The sequence below is a fragment of the Meriones unguiculatus genome, chromosome 10 (assembly GCF_030254825.1).
Source record: "Meriones unguiculatus strain TT.TT164.6M chromosome 10, Bangor_MerUng_6.1, whole genome shotgun sequence".
Lineage (NCBI taxonomy): Eukaryota > Metazoa > Chordata > Mammalia > Rodentia > Muridae > Meriones > Meriones unguiculatus.
The window spans coordinates 28886588-28912484 of NC_083358.1; the positions used below are offsets into that span (position 1 = coordinate 28886588).

Here is a 25897-nt window from a genome sequence, read left to right on the forward strand (position 1 = left end):
ATACCTTGAACTTTGACTAATCTTTGGAAAACAGAATGAAATTGCAAGGCAAATTAAGATGTTTAGAAATTAATGATACCAAAACGATGACATGACAAAGCCATGTGGGATGTAACTAAAACAGCATCTGAGTGAAAACAGCTTCTGTCTCTGTATCATAGAAATATAAATTGTAGAGATCAGTTATCTAAGACTCTATTTCATAGAGGCTGAGAGTAAACTGATTAAAAGTTCTACAAAGGCAAAAATAAATATGATAGAAAACAATGAAATGAGAAACAAATACACAATGTTGAAATTTGACAAAGCAAATAGCTGTTAATTGACATTATTTAGTAAAGTAGACAAAACCATTAGAAAAAATTTAATAGTATTTGTTACTAAAATTACATTTTTAAGTAGCATACTAAAAATGTTTCCAGATAATCAAATGCAACTGTTCTATAACCATACCACTGAAACACCCATGATCTAGCCTAAATTTATTTAGAATAATTCCAAAATAATCTTGATCATAAATAACTGTCCAATGCTTATGGTATAGAGTAAGTTTTAAAAAAACTTCTAAATTTACCAAGAATTTTAAAATTTAAAGCATATATGCATGCATATGTATTTGCTAATTGAATACATTAAATTCCAAGCAGTTAGCTCAATAATCCATTGCTTAGATAAACTGACATAAAATCTTAAAACACAAAGAAGGGAAAAACAAAACAAAACACAGCATCTTCAATAAATGGTGCTGACTGGATGTCAACTGGCTGTCAACATGTAGAAAAATGCAAAAGATCCATATTTATCATCTTGAACAAAACTAAGGTCGAAGAGAATGAAAGACCTCAACAAAAAATCAGACACTCACAACTTGTTAAAAGAAAAAGTGGGGGAGCGCCTTGAACTCATTGACACAGGAGACAGCTTTCTGAATAGAACAGCAACAGCACAATCTCTAAGAGCAACAATCAATAAATGGGTCCTCCTAAAACTGAAAAGCTTCAGTAAAGCAAAGGGCACTGTCATCAGGACAAAAAGACAGCCTACAAACTGGGAAAGGATCTTCACCAACCCTATATCTGACAGAGGGCTAACATCCAGAATATGTGAAGAACTCAAGAAATTAAACATAAACAAATCAAGTAATCTAAATAGAAAATAGGATACAGAGATAAACAGAGAATTCTCAATAAAGGATTGTCAAAATGCTTAAAGAAATGTTCAGTGTCTTTAGTCATCACCGAAGTGCAAACCAAAACAACCCTGAGATTTCAACTTAAACCCATCAGAATGGCTAAGATGAATAACTCAAGTGATGGCACATGCTGGAGAGGATGTGGAGAAAGGGGAACCCTCCTCCACTGCTGGTGGGAATGTAAACTTGTACAGCCACTTTGGAATTCAATCTGGTGCTTTCTCAGAAAATTATGAATAATGTTACCTCAAGATCCAGCTATACCACTTCTGAGCATATATCCAAAATATGCTATCAACTATACAACAAGGGCATTTGCTCAACTATGTTCATAGCAGCTTTATTTGTAATAGCCAGAATCTGAAAAATCCTAGATGTCCCTCAACTGAAGAATGGATATAGAAACTGTGGTACATTCACACAATGAACTACTCGCTATTAAAAACAAGGAAATCATGACCCTAGGGAAGATGCTCAATCCTTAGCCAGAAGTGGGTAAAGACAGAGAACAGGGCAGGAGCCTATCACAGAAGACCTCTGAAAGACTACCCAAAGGTTAACAAAGCAGATGCTGAGACTCAAGCCAAACTATGGGCAGAGTACAGGGAATCTTTTTTTTTAACTTTATTTTTTATATTAATTACAGTTTATTCACTTTCTATCCCAGCTGTAGCCCCCTCCCTCATTCTCTCCCAATCCCAGTACAGGGAATCTTATGGAAGAATGGGGACACAGTAAGACCTGGAGAGGCAGGAGCTCCCAAGGAGACCAACAAAGACAAAAATCTGGATGCAGGGCATCCTGCAAAGACTGATACTCTACCAAGGACCGTGCATGAAGAATACCTAGAACCCTTGAACAGATGTAGCCCATGGCAACTCAGTGTCCAAGTGGGTTCCCTAGTAAGGGAAAAGTAGGTGTCTGTGATATAAAGGCTGTCTGGCTCTTTGATCACCTCCCTTTGGGAGTGTACAGCCTTACTAAGCCACAGAGGAAGACAATACAGCCAGTCCTGAGGACACCTGATATGCAAATGTCAGATAGAAGGGGAGGAGGTCCTCCCCTAACAGTGGACTAGGGAAGTGGCATAGGGAGAGAAGAGGGAGGGAGCATGGGACTGGGAGGAGTTAAGGGAGGGGGCTAGAGCTGTGATACAAAGTGAATAAATTGTAATAAATAATTAATAATTAATAAAATTAAAAACTAAAAGGTCTATATCTCTTGAAAAATATAAAGAAGCATTTCTATACTATTCATCATACCAGTATAATCCTTTCCCCAAAACTGTATACAAATAGTGGCAGATTGTAAAAGAAAGAATCATCATTTAATACACAGAATTATAACACAATAGCAAATAAAACCACAATCACTAATATCTAAAAGTAATATTTCCTTCACAGAATATTTACAGTTTGAACAGATGCACAGAGATGGATAATTATGTCTTGCTCAAGACAGAAGCTGTATGCAGCAAAAAGAAGAGAAACTAGTCAGATAAAGTGCTGCCACAAAAACACATGTAAGAAATATCAGTCCTATCAGGCCTCATCAGGAGTGGCTGCAATGTCTTCTGTGGCCTGGCAAGGATGCAACCCCCCCCCCCCAAGCAGAGGTGATCAAAGAGCCAGCCACTGATTTCATGTCAGAGACAGCCCCTGTTCCCCTTACCAGGGCAACCACTTGGAGACTGAGCTGCCATGGGCTACATCTGTGCAGGGGTTCTAAGTTATCACCATGCATGGTCCTTGGCTGGAATATCAGTCTCAGAAAAGACCCCTGAGCTTTTCAGAGGTCCACTATCAGTGTACTGGCGGAGGGCCATGGGAGGAAAAGAGGGAGGGAGGGTGAGATTTGGAGGGGATGAAGGAGGGGTCTCCAGCTGGGATACAAAGTGAATAAATTGTAATAAATAAAGAAATAAATACAGCTTGGATACAAAGTAAATAACTAGTGATTAACATTAAAAAATAAAAATTAATAAAAAATAAATAAATAAATAAAAGGAAAAAATAAAAAATATTGAAAAATTGGAAAGAAAAAAGAGAAAAATCTGAAAAAAAAGAAATGTCAATCATTGGGGTGAATTACTAAAATATTTCTGAGACTTATACATGATGAGGCTTTCTGCAATTGCAAGTCTAATTTAATTCTACTGGAGAGTTTATACAGTGCTGTAAAACACATGAAGAAATAAGTCCATCAATTTGGAGAAGGGAAATATTTCACTATCCATGTACAACATGACTGAAAGAAAATCTTTTGAAAAGAAGCTAGGCATGAAGGAAGACCCTGGGTAAGATGATCAGTCCTTACTCAGAAAGACAAATGGGATGGACATTGGAAGAAGGAGAAAGCAGGAAACAGGAGAGGAGCCTATCACAGATGGCCTCTGAAAGACTCTATCAGGAAGTGTCTCAAAGCAGATGCTGAGACTCATAGCCATACTTTGTGTAGAGTGCAGGGAATCATATGAAAGAAGAGAGAGATAGTGGGACCTAGAGAGGACAGGAGCTCCACAACAAGAGCAACAGAACCAATACCTCTGAGCACAGGGGTCTTTTCTGAGACTGATACTCCAACCAATGAGCATTCATGGATATAACTTAGAATCCCTGTTTAGATGTAGCCAGAGCGGCTCAATATCCAAGTGGGTACCCTATTAAGGGGAACAGGGACTGTCTCTGACATAAACTCAGTTTAGTGGCTGGCTCTTTGAACCCCACCCTGTGTGCTAAGCCACAGAGGAGAAAAATGCAGCCACTCCTGATGAGACCTGCTAAGCTAGGGTCAGATGGAAAGGGAGGACACCTCCCCTATCAGTGGACTTGGAGAGGGGAATGGGAGAAGATAAGAGAGGGAGGGTGGCATTGGGAGGTAATGAGGATGGGGCTACAGCTGAGATACAAAGTGAATAAACTGTAATTAATATAAAAAATAAAAATTTAATTAAAAAAGGACAAACACAAAAAAAACATATTATTTGGAATCCATATATAAAGGCAAGTCAAATGCAATGACTCTAAATATGTTCCTCACAGGACAAAGACTTTCCTGACATAAATGTCTCTGTCTGTGCTTTCAAGATCTCAATACCTGGGAAGGGGAAGGATGTGGAGGACTCATAGATATGCAGAAATCAGGGAAGTTGCTCTGACAATGGTTGTATATGATTCTGCTTTTTCCAGCTTCAAGCCTCAGTTAAGATACACGGCATAAATGAGGAAAAAAAAAAAACAACACTTCCTTATGCTTGGCATATAGAAAGAGTGTAGGCTTAAATCATGACTTAGGCAGTCAGGAAATTCAGAGAAGAGTCATTGCAGACTCACCTAATATAGCATTTAAGTCTTTTTTATTTTCCTGGAGTTAAAAAATTTTTTAAACTTATTAAGGTTTTCAATATACTGAGTGAGGAAAATAAAGTTTTCCTCTTCTTCTAAGAAAACTCCTTGTTTAATAAAAAAAAATACATACAACATGTTTTTTTTTTTTCTTAGAAACTAAACCCATTTGATTAAACTCTGACTAAATTTGGAAGTACTATGCTGACATACTTTAGCTTTCATGGAGGAAATTGAGTGATTCCTATTTTTTTTTAACTTAAGATACTGTGATCCTGCTAGGTGTATACCCAAACTTTGCTCAAGTACACAAAAGGGATACTTGCTCAATCATGTTTAAAGCAGCTGTATTTGTAATAGCCAGAACCTGGAAACAACCCAGATGTCCATCAACGGAGGAATGGGTACAGAAATTGTGGTATTTTTACACAATGTAATACTACTCAGCAATCAAAAAGGAGGAAATCATGAAATTTGCAGGCAAATGGTGGGATCTAGAAAAGATCATTCTGAGTGAAATATCCCCGAAGGAGAAAGACAAACATGGGATGTAATCACTTATATAGACCTATAAGATATGATAAACATAATGAAATCTATACACCTAAAAAAGATAATCAATTGAGCGGACATGGGGTAAGATGATCAATCCTCGTTTAGAAAGACAGATGGGATGTGCATTGAACGTATGACAGGAGTCTACTGAGCGCATCTGAAAGACTCTAACTAACAGTGTTGTCAAAGCAAAGACTCATGACCAAACCTTTGGCAGAGTACAGGGAATCATAAGAAAGAAGGGGAGTTAGTATGATGGGGAAAGGATTAGGAGCTCCACAAGGACCAAATATATCTGGGCACAGGGTCTTTTCTGAGACTGACATTCAACCAAGGACCATGTATGGATATAACCTAGAACCTCTGCTCAGATGTAGCCCGTGGTAGCTCAGTAACCAATTGGTCTCCCAAAGTGAGGGGAACAAGGACTATTTCGAACAGGAACTCAGTAACTGGCTCATTGACCTCCCCACCCCCCAAGGGAGGAACAGTCCTGTTAGGACACAGAGGAGGGCTTTGCAGCCAGTCCTGAAGATACCTGATAAAACAGGGTCAGATGAATGGGGAGGAGGTCCCCTCTATCAGTGGACTTGGAAAGGGGCACGGTGGAGATGAGGGAGGGAGGGTGGGGTTGGGAGGGAATAAGGGAGCGGGACACGGCTGGGATACAGAGTTAATAAAATGTAACTGATAAGAAAAAATAAAATTAAAAATAAATAAATAGATAAATAAAAATAAAACTGCCAAGTAAATAAGAAAAAAAAAGATACTGTGATCATAAATTTTTATAATTCTCATTAATACCTTTTAGGTGTACTATAGGATGGAATGTGTCAGTAAGTGTTGGTAGATTCAAAAGCTCTCTTTGAATCTCATGTCAACACATTTGTTTTACACAGAAAACATTGTGCATAACAATAAACTATTCAGAAATATCTCTTAAAATATCACCATTAAAATGTCTTTTTTGATTTTAATATTTTTTGATATTTTTATTAATTATAGTTTATTCACTTTGTATCCCCCTGTAGCTCCATCCCTCGTTCCCTCCCAATCCCACCCTCCTTTCCTCTTCTCCAACCATGCCCCTCCCCAAGTCCACTGATAGGGGAGGTCTTCTTCTCCTTCCATCTGATCCTAGTCTATCAGGTCTCTTCAGCAGTGGCTGCATTGTCTTCCTCTGTGGCCTAGTAAGGCTGTTCCCCTCTCAGGGGGAGATGATCCAAGCGCACAGTGCTCATTAGTTAACTGCATTCTAACTAAGTTCTTAAACCTAGCAGCAACTGTGGGTTCTCATGTGGTCTTTAATTATTTAGAAATGTTTATATCTGTGGGCAAAATGTGTTTCTAAATGTCTTACCTTAGGTCAATAGAGAGTTTTAGTGTAACTCTAAATTCATTTTCAACATTTTCCCATTTTGAAATTTTATTTTAAACTTAATTTTTTTATAATTTTTATTTTTTATATTAATCACAGGTTATTTACTTTGTATCCCAGCTATAGCCCTTCCTCATTCCCTCGCAATCCTACCCTCCATCCCTCATCTCTTCCCTGCCCCTTTCCAAGTCCACTGATAGGGGAGGTCCTCCTCCCCTTCCATCTTACCCTAGTTTATCAGAACTTATCAGTATCTTCAGAACTGGCTGAAATGTCCTCCTCTGTGGCCTAGCAAGGCTGCTTCTCCCTGGGGGAGGGGGGTTGTCAAAAAGCCAGCCATTGAGTTCATGTCAGAAATAGTCCTTGTTCCCCTTACATGTATTCCATTCATATATTTTGTGAATTTCCATTGCTACTTTCATCCCCTACTCTTTTATAAATTCTTATTTTGCATTCCCTGTTTGACTATAATTTACAGTTCATGATTCTCACTGCTCTGCTTGCAGAAGTATCAAGAATTTTATTAGACCCCACTAAAATGATTAAATTTGTCAAATCGTTTTATCTTCATCATCATTCTACAATTTATTCAATTTGTATCTCAGTAGTAGCCCCTTCCCTCATCTCCTCTGAGTCCCATACACCCTCGCTCTTCCTTATCCATCTCCCCTAGTCTTCTGGTAAGGGAAGTCCTCCTTCCCCACTGTTTGACTCTAGCCTATCAGGTCCCATCAGGACTGCAAGGATCCTCTTTTTCCCTGAGCTGGCTAGGTCACACCACCAGGGAGAAGTGATCAAGGAAGGCAGGAATGTTTATTACGGTCAATGCCTGCAAACTTATGAGCTTATTGAACCAGTTAGAAGCAAATTCTCAAGTCACTCACACTTGGCAATATTCCATTACCTTTGAAAATAAAAAAGGAAAAAAAATGTTGGTCAATTTATGAGGCTATGCAATAGAGAGGTGTCAGAATGTCACTGTGACTTAAACATTAGACCTGGGGGAATTGTTTAGAAAATGTATTATTTCCACCTTTGCTTCTGTGTGCCTTCTTTTTAAAACTAGCCCGAGATTCGTGGCCACTGGAGATGGACATTTCCTTCCAGACCTCTTTGTCCCATCTCTTGTGTTTTGAAAATGAATATTTAACGAATGTTAATCAAATTTCTAATTATAATATCTTTATATTTAATGTTTATGTATCAGATGAAAGGCAAACATTTTGGGTCCAGTCACAGAGGACATGAATAATTTCCTCAGAAGCATATCTAATTAATTTTATTACTTTATAATATCTTTAAAATTTGAGCTCTTATCATTTCACTAATTTAGATAAAAGTAAGTCTTTAGTACTTAAGTGTGCAATCTCTGCTGAAAATCTTTACTTTTAATTTAAATCATGTGCATTCATCTAGTATGGATAAAGGTAATATTGGGGGAATATTTAGGGAATATGGACCAATCATTTCATTTTTATTTGTTTTATTTACTTTTGTCAGATTTATTTACAGAAATTTTAAAACATAAAATCTTATATAGATATATATCTATATTTTTTCACATACAGTAGTTTAAACAATACACCTTTTTGGTTTGACTTCAAATTTAGTTCCTCCTAGTAAGCTTGAATGAGAGAATGAACTCTCGCCTTATTTTCATATGCTTCAGACTCTTAACAATAAAGACTATTTACCTTTTCAAAACAGGACTAACTTTGGATGATTATGTAAAGAAATTAAAAGGCCTTTCCATCAGTTAATAATTTATAGGAGTAAGAAAATTATTAATACTTTAACATAATATGAACCTGTTTATTGTCAAAGTCTTGCCTTGGCATGTGGGAATATACATATAATACTGTATTAATAAAGAAACAGAACAATGAAAAATAAATATGTGAATAACAATAATATAGTAACAAAATTCTCATAAAAGAATTACAGTTTATTTTTAAAATCCTAAAGGCACATTGTGTGTTAATTTGAAGAATTAATTCAATGTATATAAAATTAAATTAATTTAACTTCCCTGTTTTCTATAATAGAAGTAGGTTATATTTATTAGTGTCACTCTAGTTCATTGCAAATATCCTAGCTTTCAGAAATACAGTATTTATTGGATGATATGTGACTTCTCAAACTACATGTTTAGGCCCCAACCCAGCAAGCTCACCACTGTCTCATCAGGAATAAAGTTTCTTCCAGACATTATGACTTTTTAATATAGAATGATAGAATGAGATCATCGTAGATATATTCTTCTTTTTATTTTTTATTTTTTGTTTGCATTTCAGTTTATTTACTTTACATCACAAAGGTGACCCCTCTCTCCTCTTCTCCCACTACCGCTGCCCTTTTTTCCCCTTCCCCTTCTCCCATTCTCACCAGGAAAGAGAACCCCTACCTCCGTATGACCCCTCCCCAGCACATCAAGTCAATCAGGACTAAGCTTATCCTCATTCCTGAGACCAAGCAAGACAGCCTTGCCATGGATAAGTGATCTAAAAGCAGTCAATAGAGTTCGTTTTGGAACACCCCCCATCCCCTGCCAGGCAACCCACGTGAAGACCAAGATGCCCATTGGCCACATATGTGGAAGGGGCCTATGTCCAGACCATGTATGCTCCTTAGCTGATGTCTCAGTCTCTGAAAGTCTCCATGGGTCTGGGTTAGTTTTCTCTGTTGGTCTTCTTGTGAGGTTCCTGTTCACTCCCAGGTCCTCCAATCATTTCTGCAACCTTCCCACAAGATCTCTGACCCATGCTTAGCTGCAAGTCCCAGCATCTGTCTTGATCTGCTGTTGGCTGGAGCCACCCAGAGGAGAGTATCTTCACTATACCTTAAATATAATCATAAGTGTTCACACTCTAGTATTATTAGACAACAGGCTGATGAGTTGACATAGTTTAACACCAGTTGTGTTCAATAGGAAAAAGGAAGATGAGACGGTGACAATAATGGTGATGATTAGTGTAGATTTTTAAACATTTGCTATAGAAGGTAATGTTTCTAGTGGGCCGTGTGTGAAAGTATGACATGAGAAAAAACATTAAAAGTATAAAAAGAAAAACATAAAAATACTGAAAAGTGCATTCTGCTTAAAAGAAAAGTACAAGGATGAGTAAAAAACTATTCAGACTATATGAACTCTGAAAAATTACCTTATAAGAAGAGTGACTAATTAGTAAGTAAAAAAAGAAAACAGTAAACCTGTCACAAAATTGGATCCTTATGGTATGCTCCGCATTCCTGAATTATCACCCTCCCCCCCATAAAAAGGCTCCTTGCTGCAAGGCAAATGACTTAGTATCCATGAAAAATTAACTCAGTCTCTTTGAAAGAAATGTAGCTTAAATACATTCTTAGAAGGAAAAAAAAATGATTAAACGGAGAAAAGAAATGTCATTTAAGAGTTGAAACTGTATTTAAACTGATTTTTAATTTTTGCTTTCTTTTACAAAACAGTTGAGGCTACCATCAGCGTTTAATGCATTAATATCACTTTTTCAGTGCAGTGCAAGAGTTTTACATTTTTCTTTTTTTAAGGAAAAGTACTTTAAAATACTAACCACACAGGAAAAGTTTAATGTAAAGTAGTAGCAGAGCATCCACCTAATATGTGTCAGCTCAGTATTCCCAACACACAAACACAAGCACAAACACACACACACACGATCAGAGACAGAGAGATGGAAAATGTAAACCTCACACTATTCATTTTTAAAAGAAAAAAAGTCTTTAAACACGCGTTTGCATGTAAGATGTGGGCGTCCAACAGGAAGGGGAGACAGCGACTATCATAAAGATAGACTAGAGTCAATGAACCTGGCTCAGTGGCTTCCCTCATGTTGAGTGCAAAGGGTCAAGATACTGCATAAGGACTAGAGTAGATTTTTCCATGTGCTTTCTATGTGCTGCATTGGCAGACTTGGTATTCACTATTTGACCCAATTTATTTAGTCGTCAATGACCACTTAGTAATGGTATTATTAGATTGCATGCAAAAATGTCTAATCGGCATTTCCTATAATTATTTATATTCAAAAGAATTGTGCTAGGATATTAAATGAATCTGCACTATAAAAATAAGTGAATAACTGACAGTATGTTGCTGTTAAGACACATAAAAGAAAATTAATCCATTAAAGGGGATTTTCAGAGATAAAATAGAACCATAAAATAATGAATTTAAATTGTGTAGCTTCGCAGGGAGGGTTGAAGATTACACATGGAATTCTGAGAATATTAGAGGTTAAGTAATCCACTAGGCAGATTCAGAACGATATCTGGATTCTAGCTCCAAACACTGAGCAAAATCAAGATAAATACAAATAATTTTGTAAACATTTGAGAGTCCCTGAATATAATATATGCCCTCCATATTTTGCGACAAAAGCAGTCCATATTTGGAAGACCAAAACTGAATAAACTTTATATTATAGATTATAGCATTGTAAAATATATTATCTATATAAACGTAATATTTATGGTGCTGATAATACTAGAAATTGCAAAACCAAAGGGTAGACGATATCTGAACACATGCCAGGTACTTATGTGTAAACTTTAATTCCTTTCATTAAAAGTTTTAAAATAATGTCTTGAATAATATGTTAAATTCTTGGGTTTTAATTTTCCTAACAATAAAGTGAGTCAAAATGACTGCAAAGGAGGCAAGGTTGAGAATCCAAACATTGCTGCAAACATTCTTTTTATGTTGCAAAAGCTGCTCTAAACTCATGGTCAGCGTAGAAAAGCAATAGAAGCCTTTAAGGACATAATCACTTTGTATTTAAACTGTAACCTTTTCAGAGTTTTGTTGACTAGACGAAATAGGAAATGTCAGTTTCTTGTCTTAGAGACATGTTTGATACTGACTTTAGGATTTGCATTCCATCAAAAGTAGAGGGCCACACGTTTCCTTTATGAGAGCAGGAATTAGTTCATTAGACATTAAACAGCAGATAAAAAGAGCAGAACTGGGAAGTTATTTAATGCATCGTCTTGATTTCCAGAAAGCTGTGTACGGTTGCTTACATGAGAGCAATCCAGGGGTTACTGTCAGCTATCCATCTTCAAATCAAATTTAAGTGTTAGAGCATCCCATTGCAATTAAGTAAATTCTTTTTTTTAAATTAATTACACTTTATTCACTTTGCATCCCCCTATAAGCCCCTCCCCCTCCCCTCCCAATTCTACCCTACCTTCCCCTTATTCATGTATACCCCTCCCCAAGTCTACTGATAGGGGAGGTCCTCCTCTCCTTCCTTCTGATCTTAGTCTATCAAATCTCATAAGGAGTGGCTGCATTGTCATCTTCTGTGGCCTGGTAAGGCTGCTCTCCCCTCAGGGGGAGGTGATCAAAGAGCAGGCCAATCAGATTATGTCAGAGGCAGTCCCTGTTCCCATTACTATGTAACCCACTTGGACACTAAACTGCTATGGGCTACATCTGTGCAGGGGTTCTAGGTTATCTCCATGCATGGTAGTTGGTTGGTATATGAGTCTCTGGGAAGACCCCTGTGGTCAAATTTCTGGTTCTGTTGCTCTCCTTGTGGAGTTCCTGTCCTCTCCATATCTTACTATTTCCTACTTCTTTCATAAGATTCCATGCACACTGCCCAACAGTTGGCCATAAGTCTCAGCATCTGCTTTGATAGTCTGCAGGGCAGAGCCTTTCAGAGGCCCTCAGTGGCAGGTTCCTACCTTGTTTCCTGTTTTCTTCTTCTTCTGATGTCCTTCCTCTTTGCCTTTCGGGATGGGGATTGAGCATTTTAGTCAGGGTCCTCTCTCTTGATTAGTTTCTTTAGATGTACAGATTTTAGTAGGTTTATCCTATATTACATGTCTATATGAATGAGTATATACCGTGTGTCTTTCTGCTTCTGGGACAGCTCACTCAGGATTATCCTTTCCAGGCTCCACCATTTACCTGAAAATTTCATGATCTTCTTATTTTTCATTGCTGAGTAATACTCCATTGTGTAGATGTACCACAATTTCTGATTCCATTCTTCAGTTGAGGGGCATCTGGGCTGTTTCCAGCTTCTGGCTATTACAAATAAAGCTGCTACAAACATGGTTGAGCAAATGTCCTTATTGTGTACTTGAGCCTCTTTTGGATATATGCCTAGGAGCGGTATGGCTGGATCTTGAGGAAGTGTTATTCCTAGTTGTCTGAGAAAGCGCCAGATTGATTTCCAGAGTGGTTGTACAAGTTTACATTCCCACTAGCAGTGGGGGAGGGTTCCTCTTTCTCCACAGCCTTTCCAGCATGTGTTGTCACTTGAGTTTTTCATCTTGGCCATTCTGCTGGGTGTAAGGTGAAATTTCAGTATCGAATGGCAGAGAAACACTTAAAGAAATGCTCAACGTCATTAGCCGTTAGGGAAATGCAAATCAAAATGACCCTGAGATTTCACCTTATACCCATCAGTAAATTCAAATTTTAAGGGCTAGTTAGGAAGCAATAGTATTTTTGTAGCATGGCTGTAATTATTTTGCATGTGCTTTCGAAGTCACACTTATGTTTTGAAAATAATGAATACTGAAAGTTTTAAAGATTTGTCTTAATCAATTGTCAAAAACAAGTTTGTTATATCAAATGTGAGCCATTTTTTTATATTGAAAAGCCACACATGTTTCTCTATTTGCTTGCTTATAAATATTCAGTGCCACAGTAACACAAATAAATAATTGGACCTCTTCAATACATTCTGTATAATTTACAACACCACAAAGATTGTAACATGGTAAAGTTAGAATCAAAGTACACTGTATTTATTACTCATTAAAGACAGCATTGCCTAACCCAGCAATACGTTTAGGAAATGACCAGATTTTGTGTATTGTGTGTGTGTGTGTTCAGACATTTATATACACATATACTTTATATTTAGTATAAACAAACACCTAAGGACTATAGATTACATATTAGGTTCTCTACTGTGGGAATTGAGCTAAAAACATTAGAAGACTATATTTACATTCAAATAATTATGAAATTGACAATACTAAAATAGCTTAGTCTGGCCTTATCCTAAGACCAAGGTTGGGTTTTTTTTGTTTTTGTTTTTGTTTTTATTTTAAACAATAGTTTTTTAAATTTTTGTTTTTTATATTGATTACAGTTTATTTACTTTGTATCCCAGCTGTAGCCCCATCCCTCATTCTCTCCCAATTCCACCCTCTCTCCTTCATCTCCTCCCTCCCTCTCTCTAAGTCCACTGATAGGGAAGGTCCTCTTCCCCTTCCATCTAACCCTAGTTTATCAGGTCTCATCAGGACTTGCTGCAATGTCTTCCTCTATGGAGTAGCAAAGCTGCTCCTTCTGTATGTGTGGCAAGGGGATGGGGGGAGGTGATCAAAGAGCCAGCCATTGAGTTCATATCAGAGACAGTCCCTGTTCCCCTTACTATTGTATCCACTTGGATGCTAAGCTGCCATGGACTACATATAAGCAGGGATTCTAGGTTATATCCATGCATAGTCCTTGGTTGGAGAATCAGTCTCAGAAAAGACCCCTATGGCCAGATATATTTGGTCCTTGTGGCATTCTTGTCCTCTCCAGGTCTTACTAACTCCTCCTTCTTTCATATGATTCCCTGCACTCTGTCCAAAGTTTGGTTATGTGTCTCAACATCTGCTCTGATATACTGCTAGGTAGAGTCTTTCAGAGGCCCTCTGTGGTAGGCTTCTGTCCTGTTTCTTGTTTTCTCCTACTTCTAGTGCCCATCCCAATTGTCTTTCTAAGTGAGGGTTGATCAACTTGGACTTGCTTCTTGTTTATCTTCTTTAGGTGTACAGATTTTAGTATGTTTATCCTATCTTACAGGTATATACTTATAAGTGAGTATATGTCCTGTGTGTCTTTCTGCTTCTGAGATATCTCATTCAGGATGATCTATTCTAGATCCCTTGATTTGCCTGCAAGTTTAATGATTTTCTTGTTTTTACTTCCTGAGTAGTATTTCCATTGTGTAAATGTACCACAATTAGACACTGTCCTCAGAACAAAACGACTGCCTACAAGCTGGGAATGAATCTTCATCAACCGTATATCTGACAGAGGGCTGATATCCAGAACACACAAAGGACTAAAGAAGTTAAAAAGCAGCAACTCAAGCAATCCAATTAAAAAATGGGGTACTCAGCTAAACGGAGAATTCTCTGTAGAGGAATATAAAATGGCAGAGAAACACTTAAAGAAATGCTCAATGTCCTTAGCCAACAGGAAAATGCAAATAAAAACAACCCTGATATTTCACCTTACACCCATCAGAACGGCTAAGATCAAAACTCAAGTGACAACACATGCTGGAGAGGTTGTGGAGGAAGGGGAACCCTCCTCCATTGCCGGTGGGAATGTAAACTTGTACAACCACTTTGGAAAGTAATCTGGCGCTTTCTCAGACAATTAGGAATAGCACTTCCTCAAGATCCAGCTATACCACTCCTAAGCATATATCCAAACTATGCTCAAGTACACAACAAGGACATTTACTCAACCATGTTCGTAGAGGCTTTATTCATAATAACCAGAACCTGGAAATAACCAGATGTCCCTCAATGGAGGAATGGATACAGAAATTGTGGTAAAAAATAGTTATAATAGTAAATATCATCCCTTTTCATATTATTCCACACTTTGAATTTTTTAATAACACACATACATATACACACTTATATAGAGGCATTATTTACTTCCTTGTTTTACTAAATGGATATTCAGATTAATGAGACATACCTTTACTTTTGAACCTTTAATGAAACAAAAAATTTAGAAAGTATGTGATTCATCTCAAATTTAAACTTTTTCAGGGAGGTTAAAAAATGCCTTTTTGATACGTGATTTAAAAACTGCCCTTTCACGTGCTCCTTTGGTGTAATCTTAATAGATACCTAGACCGATGACTAATAGGTTAGACTGGATACTTTTTTACCCCACAACGAACAGATAAATCTTTATTGTATGCATTGTTTTTCCTATTCAAATAATGGGCTTTATATAAAATGAATCTCACTTCATAAGCAAGATCTCTTTAGCTCATTTACATGTGGTCTTTTGTGAGGAAAGAGCTAGAAGGATGGTGTTTAGAATAGTAGTTTATGTTGTTTTTTTATACTTATTTTTGTAAAGTAGTAAAGCAATTGCTGTTCTTCCTCACCAGCTTGAGGTCTGACTCTGTAGTCACGATGTGAAAATCATCCTATTGAAGGGAGGTGGCAATAGTTACAGAGAGGGAGAGCTGAGCTACAGGTTCAAATGAAATACCCTGAATGCTGATGTTATTTTTTCCTTCCCCTAGGGAACCACAGTCAGATATCTCGAGTGCCTGTTGCTATTAAAGTGCTGGATGTCAATGACAACGCCCCTGAATTCGCATCCGAATATGAGGCATTTTTATGTGAAAATGGAAAACCCGGCCAAGTAAATATCTCCATGTTGTTAATGCTGAATATGTTTGTATACAACTGTCTCATATTTAATTAACCTGCATTATCGCGTGCATTTCCATTGGTTTGATCTACAAAGTCACAGGCATGAAACTCATCCAAATGGGAACAGAAGGGAATATTTGTCTGTCTGAGATGTTAATTCTCTTCCTACTTATGACCAAATTGGCTCATAAAAGTGAAATGATCTGCTCTCCTATGACCCCAAAGCCAAATCATTGTCTCAAAATATATCACATATGGATTATGGCAGGGGATTATCTTCTAGTGCAGAAGTTTGAATTATCTTTCAAATGGCAAAAATCTAGTAAATAGCTCATGAAAAGCAAACATTTTTGTTTTATAGTGAAAAGAATAAGACATAAATGTAGAACCCAGAAAAGTAGTAGTTTGTAGATCTATGTAATGAGACTTATGTCTGTACAAGTGTATGCAAGTTTAGGTAAACGTAAGATAGACATCAATTTTAAGATATGCCCATAAGGCGTTTTAAAGTGGATTAGATTCATATTACATAGATAGAGATAATGAAGACAGAAAAATAAATGATAAAAGACAAAAGTATAAAACAGAACAGAGAAAAGCAGGCAAGGACAGAAATTTAGGGAAAAAGGGAGGGAGAAGGGAGGGAGGCAGGGAGGGAAAAAGATAAGGTGGGCAATTAGGGAGGAGGGTAGGGGTATAGAGAGTAAAATTCAAAACAGAATCCACCGAAACTACGATACTTTGAATGTCAAAATGCAACTAGCCTATGTGTATTACAAAGCCACAAATGTAATAGATTTATTTTAACAAGGTGCTGAAGTACTGTATGTTTAAGAAATTTATCATTTTTCAACTTCCTAATTTATTTCTGGATGGTGACATTTTAATCTAAATAAACAGCAGCTGACAGCACGACACTGGAGTTGTTAATCCAACTATTCTTGTGCCTCATGTGGGTGTTAGGAATTAAACTTACTATTTGCCAAGAAGCTTACCTGACAAGAGTCATATTTTTTTTATCCTAAAGAAAAATGTAGGACTGTAGATATCTATCTCTATTCTCTTATTTGATATTACAAAGAATGAAGGGGTAATTTGCCCATAAAACAGTGGGCAAATTTTTCCAGGCAATTCTTGCTTAACTAAATGCTTACTTTTCCTCCCGTCAGTCTACCAAAAAACAAAGCAAAAAAAAAAAAAAAAAAAAAAAAAAACAATAAAAATAAAAACACAAAACATACACTTCACACACAGCAAGGCTAAAAATTCTCATAATTAAATACTTATTTTTAAATTAATTAGGCACTGTGTTCTTATCAAAACATTTAGCCTTAACAGTTTTATTTTCATTTCCCAATTCCAAAATTAGCCTTGTTTTTAATTTCATGACATAAAATTGTCAAGTATGACTCAAACCTTTTAAGCATCTTAATTTATGATACTTATTGGCAGAGCACGTGTGTGTGTATATGTGTGTGTGTGTGTGTGTGTGTGTGTGTGTGTGTGTGCATACTCATGGCCACATGCACAAATATTAGTGATATTATTTGTCCAGGGTGCTGGATTAATAGGCAGAAAGAATTTGATCCAAATATTGCAGGTCAGACTCAAGGGTATGGCTGTTAAGTGGACCAGAAAATTGATAGGATAACACAGCTGACCACAGATATGAGCTAGGCATTTATATATCATACAGAATCTGTAAAATACATTAGAATTTAAATAGAACTTCATTGCTCATGCAGAACTCATCACACAAGTTCAGAGTCAATGGCATTGACACTGCACATGTTGATCACAATAGTGATATTGACAGGAATGCAGCTTGGATCTCTAGGAATCTGTAGGTTTACCTTGTCGAATTTGACTGTTTCTAAGACATAATGATTTTTTTTTCAGCATTTCTTCTTACATTCATAAAAAAAACAACTACAAACAAACAAAAACAATGCATTGTTTTCTCATCTATTCTCTGCAACATCAAAATAAAAAAAGTTGATTGTTTTACGAGTTTTGCAAATTATGATGAATGGTTTATTTTGTGAACAGATGTCTTTGCTGTAAATGTGTCACTGCATTATGTCCCCTAATGAATGCGCTTCCAGCATCCTTACTGGAGTTTTATTTCTACCTAGCAATCAACCCTTGCCTTGCATTGGTTTGGGCCATAGAACCTACTGGGTGTGGTCTGCACTACTGTTTTTACACATTTCCTGGACTCTCCAATTCTTTTGTGTCACCCAGATCTCATGTAGTATTCTTTATGTCATTCCTGCCTAATTGTTAATGATTGAGTATCTAATTTTTTTCTACTTTCTCTCCAATATTTTATGTCACTACACTATATAGTTTGCACTGACAGAGTTTGAAATATGTGCATTTCATTTTTTTCTTTCCTCGCTTAAAATTTTAGACAATGTCTCAGTATGCAAGCCCAAGTTGGGTTTAAACTCAGAATGTCACTGACACTCTATCAGAATGTCCCCAAACTCTTGATCGATTCTCTCAGTCACCCAAATTGTAGCATTATAAGTGTACACCACTATGTCCGGGTTGAGTATGCTTAGTCATGTCTCATAATATCCCACAAATGGCTAACCCACTTCAGAATTACAACGCTCATCATAATACCATGAGAGTACATATTAAAAATGAAGTATCACTCAATATATTGACAGTTATCTTAGTCTTTTTCAACAATTAATATCTGTTGGAAAATAAACCCAAAAAGGTAAATTTCACACACAAGTGGCTTGTGTTCCTGGAAGAATCACATTTATGGATCAACTTTTTAGAGAAGCAGCTCCCTCGGGGCTTCTGCACCTGGGATTCTTTACAGATTTTCAAGGGACAGCTTTTAAGGAGAGTATGACCAGGGCTGCAAGGCTATGTTAACATAACTCACAAAAGGGATTCTGATGTCGATCTACTGATAGAGAATCTTTTGCAACATAGTCTTTCCGACAGAATTCAATTTATCAAACACAATGAGAAAGCAAATTAGAGGCCCCTTGGGCTTGTCTGGACAATCAGCTCCACTTCCTAATGCATCTTATTTAAAAAGGTGTAACTATGTTTTGGAAGAATAGTGACTCACACCTGTTTTTATGACCACCTTAAAATTATGAGGCAAAAGATGGAAAATATAAAACCAGTTCCCTCAAGAGAGCAACAGTCACTGTCAGAGACAGGCAGATGTCACCGTCCTTTACAGAAAATCAACCCAAATCCTTTTGTTTTAGAGCATTTAAAATGGACCTGTGAAATAACTAAATGTTGCTGCAACATTTTGGATTGCTATTTATCCTGTTTAAAAACCATGTCTAATATAAATAGGTAAGTTGTCTTATATCATATGATATCAAGTTGTATCCACCTGTAGAATTTAAGTCAATCAAAATCTCATATCTACCAAGCAATTGGCTCTCATTTTCATGGGAAGCATAGAAATGATCTCTTCACTAAAGCATAACCAATGTTCCAGGTAAAACTGGGAATGTGCATCACATTAAAAAAAATATGTCTAACCATAAATTTGTTTCAGAGGGTGTTTTTTTTTTTTTTTTGTCAGTAAGTACTCAGTGACTGTCAACTATATTCCAGGGTTTGACTAAAGTAGCAGAATTTTGTGACACACAATGTAAGAATCAGAATTTTAACACCACAGAATTTTCCATCGGCCACATATACATTCATTTAGATTTTACAGATTTTCCAGTTTTCAAACATCCAGCACAGGAAGAAACTAAGTGGACTAAGTGGACCTAAAGAGATAATGTTACATCATGAAAATTCCTCAGATTCTAGGATAAGTTCCACAGAGATAGAAAGCATTTGTCTGAAGTTTCAGTTGGGAATGATCACAGTCTCTCTGAAGACAATGGTGATTCAACTGGCAGGTGGTGGCACAGGTAACAAATGTGTGGAGATCAGTGTCTTTCTTCAGTGTGCTTGATGCCATATTCACAACCAACATGGGAAAGCAAAACAGACCAGCATCCGCAGCTGGCTGGCTAGAGAAATTCCCAGAACTCTGTTCTGCATCTTCTTTCCTTAATTTGGTGCTTATTCTATATAGATTAATAAAATGTTCTCCCAATATTTTATCAGTCTAGGAATGTAACTTATTAATTTTTTGCATGAGTCAAGGTCCCATGTTTAGTTTTTGAACTACATAGATGACAGGTTGCTTAAACTTTTTATTCTTTTATTCTGTCTTCAAATGGCTTACTTTTTTCCCCTATAAATGGATTGAATGTATTATAATTTGAGCTTCATCAACATTTATACTAACAGAGAAAAGAATGAATCCAGTATGTCTGGTTTGTAATTAGAATGTAACAAAATAAAAAAGACTTTAGCTCACCTTCACAAATTTCATCTATCTCTGATAACATTGTAGCTATTTAACATTTGTTTATTATAGAAATCTCACATCTCACTAAAACATAGTCATTCACACTACTGAATGATATGTAGCAGAGTTGCCAAATAAAGGACAGTAACAGAATTTTTGAATTATGTTTCTAATTGTTTTTATTCAGCAATGAGGCATATCTCAAAAGTTAGCATGTCAGATATTACTAAGGGGAAATTTGCTTTATTCTCAAATAGGCAGTATGCATGCTAACCTCTTTGGATGAAAATTTGTTCATGTATTGCATAATAATAATTGTGCATTGCTGGTGTACTAATTATTGGAACATCAATTGGTAAAGTGTAGAAGAATTCCCATGCAGCCTAATGAGGAACACATTGTAAGCAGAATAGAGTGAATGAATCACATCATTTAAGATTTTTCAATTAGAAGAAAACAAAAGTTAAAACATGGATTGGGAGATTATAAAATGCAGGGATCCAAAGTATGGTCAGATATTTAGTTTTGTTCTTCTAATTTGTTGTTATTTAAAGTGAAACTAGAAAATGAGAATGGACTAGGCCTAAAGGGGAGCTTCTAGCCAGCAACTTAAGCCAGGACAGAATTTAGAGCAAGATCTCGGCTTGAAACTGAGGATATCTCTGGCTGAGAACAGAAAGAAAGGGCTAGATTAGAAAGATTTTCATGTCCAAATAGAATTTGTACCAATATTTCTGAGCAGATGCACACAATATAAAGTGTTTAGAAGGCTGTACCTGAAAAGAACATCAGTTTGTCCTCTTGATTCAGGGGTCTACAGAAGCAACTGAAACTATTTTTATGACACAATACACAGAAACAGTTAACATCTTAGACATTGTTGCTTGAAGAACTTGCCACCTGCAGCCATCTCATAGCTAAGAAAGCAAAGGTTGAAGAAGAGTGTGGTGGTTTTGTTCCCCTTTGTTTGATTTGAAACAGGATCTCACAAGACTTAATGGGCTGGTCTGGAATGTGATATCTGAGAGGATGCTGGCCTAGAACTCATAGAATTCCACCTGCTTCTGTGTTGGGACTGAAGACATGCACTACCACACATTAAATAAAGGTTTTATGATCCTACCAAAATGTTCAGACTTCAGCTCCTGAAGGTGACAAAACCTTTGCCATTTCTAGAGATTCATCGTACTTGCCAAGGAAGAATTTTTTTTCTATTGGCAATAAAAAAAAATTTATTAAAAATAAAATGAATACCAGTGAGGAAATTTTATATTAAACATTACTCTTGAAAGACATATCTTTTTTAAATTTTGGGAGTATGTAAAGTAACTCTTAAAAATTTAGCCATGTAAACAATAATATTCTGAATACAAGTAAGCAACACTACCAAAGGAGAAAACATGTATCAACTCCTGAGAAAAACGTCATACTTTTTTCAAACACACTCTATGAAACCTTGGATAAAAGGATAAAAAGCTGCATGAGAAAAGTAAAGAGAATTATCCTTTGATAAACATAGCAAAGAATGAGTCTGTAACTTTGTTCATTTGTTTTACAGCTTCTGAGATATTTTCTAATAAATATAAAACACCAGAATAAAACGAGGGTGTTTCGTAACACCTATGAAGCAGTTGTAATATGGTGTTTAATTTTAACCTTTCCATCAAAAGCTCTGTTTTTCTGATCTACCTACATACACAAGTGGGAGGCAAGATTAATCTAAACCAGAGGAAAATGATGATCTCAGCAGAATATATGAAATACTCTCTTTCACTTGCTATTGGGTAGAATAAGGAAGTGGTTAGTTAATGAGCTTCATATAACCATATATGGAGAAACTGTACACAGAAAATATTTTTAAGAATCTTATTAACAGGAGTTTGGCACAATTTTGACAGAATGGAAATGATGCGTGATGAAATATAATTGAAGGGTATGGAGTAGAACAATACAAATGTCAACTATATTTAAGACACTTTTCAGTTCTGTGACTCAGAATTAAGGAATGGGATTTAATTTAAACGACCATATCTTAGGAAGTCTGGGTATGTATTAGTATATCCTTAAACACATATACAGTGCTTTTAGTTTTGAGGCAAAGCTTCATGTAGCCTGTGTCAGCGTGGAACTCATATTGTAGGCGTAGGTAGCCTTAAACTACAGACTTCCCTGTCTCCACCTCCCAGGTACATACTACACATTTAAAAGGGCAATAGTTCTTTTGTCTTTGGCTAGCAATTCAGGTTGGTTGACCACATCTTATTAAAAGATCCAAGAGCCAAACTTATCCGAAAGCCAAAAATCTTTGTCCTCAAGTATGACATTTTGTGTGGAAAATTTTACAGATAATCTGAACGGAAAGGTTACAGTTAAAACATTCAAGAGAATAGATTTTTGAACAGTATGTACTTCGCATTTAGGTTGACTTGGTTGACTTGGTTAAGCCCCACAAACTACATTCTCTTTTTTTCTCTTTGTTTTGTTTTTTTTTTTTTTTGTCTTTGTTTCTTTGTTGTTGTTTTTGAGACTGGAGTTTTCTGTGTAGACCTGGGTGTCTTGGACTCACTTTGTAGACCAGGTTGACCTTGAACTCACAGAGATCTGCCTGCCTCTGAGCGCCTCCACCCACCCTTTAGCCTTCCTCACTCACCATCCCCAACATCCCTAGGTTCTGGGATTAAAGGTACGTGCCACCATGCTGGGCTCCAAACTAAATTCAAAAGAAAGTATGTTACCAAAGAGAAAAACTAAATTATATCAAATTATCTTAAATGACATATATCGATATGCATGAAACAGAAATATGTTTCTTTTATAGACCACCATCTCAAACTTTACCTATATCCTTATATATGTGAAAATATTCCACAATTAAAACACATTAAATTTACCATTCTACAGCACTCTATTCTACCTTAGATAAGGAATGGACAACATGGGCATATTTAAACAGTGCCAAAGTCTAAAAAGGAAAAAATATACATCATTACAATCACATATGTTATGTTTTCATGTTATTATTTTTATCTTCTGATGTGGTTTGAAGAAATACAATAAAAATGTACCCTAAAAATATAACAGAGAAAAATATAACAGAGGAAAAGCTACTGTTTGTTGTTTGAAAGACTCTTCTGATCATTTACAGGTGTCATAGTTTTCAAGAGAGAAGGAAGGACCCAAACACTTTTATTATTACTTGTATGAATTTTTGGATTAGGATTAGTTTGTTAGTTTGAATTTTTCAGGTTCTCTGGGTCTACATATAGAAACACATAGCATCTAAATCTTTTTTCAAGCCTTTGTACAGAATCTGGAAGAAACTTACTTGATTACAAGTCCTGCCCCTTTTATTCTGGTTCCTGTTCTGTCTGAGGTTGATGTTTGTGAGAGGGTTTAAAGTTCTAAGGTCAGCTTTTGAACTGCTCAGTAGGTATTTGGGATAAGGTATAGTCAGGTGAATATAGAAACATGTTTGTTTCATTTGTTTTTCTGTGGTAGAGGGAGCAAGAAAGCAACACCAACTCTAGCTACTAACAGAAATTAAACATAGACCTTCAACTAAGGACATAAATTGTGTTCAAACTAGAACTGGAGGTATTGAAAAATAGAGAGGTAATGGCTACTGTCCTATAGCCTTCAAGTGGTACAATACAACTTGAGGATAACAAGCCTTGTGTATTTCTTTGAACCAGAAGTCATAGAAGACAGCATTTCTAAAATTGGGTTTCTGAAAACAACTTGTGTTGTAACATAACACTCTATGATGCGGTTTAGGTTAGGGTTGGTTGTATGTGTGTGTGTGTGTCTATCTGTGCATGTGTAATTGTATGTTTTAATGTATGTGGCTGAATGAAGTTGAGAAACACTGAATTAAACATAGTTCAAGAATATTAATATGAGATCGTTTTGTTTAATTACATTCTTCTTGTATTTATGAAGGCATATAAATTTGCAGAAGGGTGGCATATTTCATTTGGCCCAGTAGTACATTTATGATTATGAAAACTTTCAAATTTCTAATATAAGATATAGATAAAATGAATGATTCAAGGGAACCATATGTAAAATATTACCTTTTAAAAAGGAAACAATAAGACTCAGTTAAACCTAGGAACTAATGTCTGCCAGCACAAGCAGACATTGGCATGTAAACATATCTGGTAATAAGCTGAGGGTGGATGAGAGCAGCTGGAAAGGGGATAGTGATTTCAAACCTAAGAAGACAACTTGTGCTTAAATGTAAATGAAAGCTAACTACCTCAGGATCCACAAACCTCTGCAATAGATGAAATTATTTGGGTTTATATTGATAATTTTGTGGGACATAAAGATGTGTATGAGACATACCAAGTTATCAAAACAATGCAAGAAATGAAACACCAAAAACCCAAACTATTGAAACATGCCGCTCAGTAAACATCATACATATTGTTTTATGTCAGCTTTGTGTCAGAAAAAAAAAAAATGGAGAAGGTGAGATTAAATTTGAGAGGAAGGTTTAGGGGTTCCATAGTGTATTTGCAAGGACCCAAATGCCACATATTTATCTACAAGAAATTGAAACTCCCCATCCCCTTCCTGGTGTTCTTCCTGTAGCTCATTCCTTTATGTTACATATTCTCAGGAAACATATGGCACATTGGAGTCAAAGGATGTTTTCAGTTTAAAAAAAAAAAACACGTCATATTAAATCATTGTTAGTGGGGAAGAAAAGAAAATGCTGACTAAGACTGGATGACTAAACAACTTAACCCATTCATTCTGTTAGTGTCTTTTAAATAGATATGAGCTGTGATTATACCTGAGCTCTCTTATGTAGTTTTGATATAATTGGGTTATTTTGTAGATTTCTTTTGGTGTATTTCATCTAATATATTCAATTTTAAGTAATTAACAATTATTTTAACTTCATTTTCATGAAAAAATTATATTCAGGAAAATGTTGGAAAATAGTTCTCAACTACTTCGTATTATTTGATTATGGAAACCATATACAATTGATAAAAAAACCTTTTACTTTTAATTTATTCATGTAAATTAATTAGTTTAAATAATTTTAACTTTGAGCTGAAAAATGAGAGCTACATAAAGTTTGGTCATTGTCATCCATTTCTTTCCAACTTAAAATAAAAACTATTGTTATAAGAAATAGAGATGAGGATAGGATCAGGATGTACAGTGAATAAATGAATGAATGAATACTTTTAAAAAAGAAATAAACATTATTCTTTTATTAGTCAGTATTTTATTAAAGTCAGAATGAAACTGAGAACACTTGAAGAAATAAAGAAAGCAAAAAAATATTCTTGTATTCTACCATCTTAAACATTTTCTTCTTTCATTGAACACTTATTTTTTTATTTTATTTATTTATTTTTAGTTACTATTATTTATTACAATTTATTTCACTTTACATCTAGGCTGTGGCCCCCTCCCTTGTCTCCTTCCACCCTCCCTCCCCCTTTTCCCTCTATGAGAACTTCTTTTTAAATCACTTTCTAATTAAATCACTGTAAGAAAGTTGAAAAATTACAAACGGACATTTTCTGAGTGACTGTTTTACAGTTGCATATGCCTCTTTGGTCATCATTACATAGTCTTCCTAAAGAATGTACAAATATACAAATAAA

At 35.9% G+C, this 25897-nt stretch overlaps 1 protein-coding gene across 4 annotated transcripts in view; it reads left to right on the forward strand.

The window, feature by feature from the left end:
• Cdh8 (cadherin 8) overlaps nt 1-25897 on the forward strand; it is a 424317-nt gene that overhangs the window by 319097 nt on the left and 79323 nt on the right. For all 4 annotated transcript variants that reach the window (XM_060392149.1, XM_060392148.1, XM_060392150.1 and 1 more), the window contains exon 9: nt 15778-15899. In XM_060392149.1, the coding sequence (XP_060248132.1) occupies nt 15778-15899 (122 nt within the window). The remainder of the gene's footprint in view (nt 1-15777; nt 15900-25897) is intronic.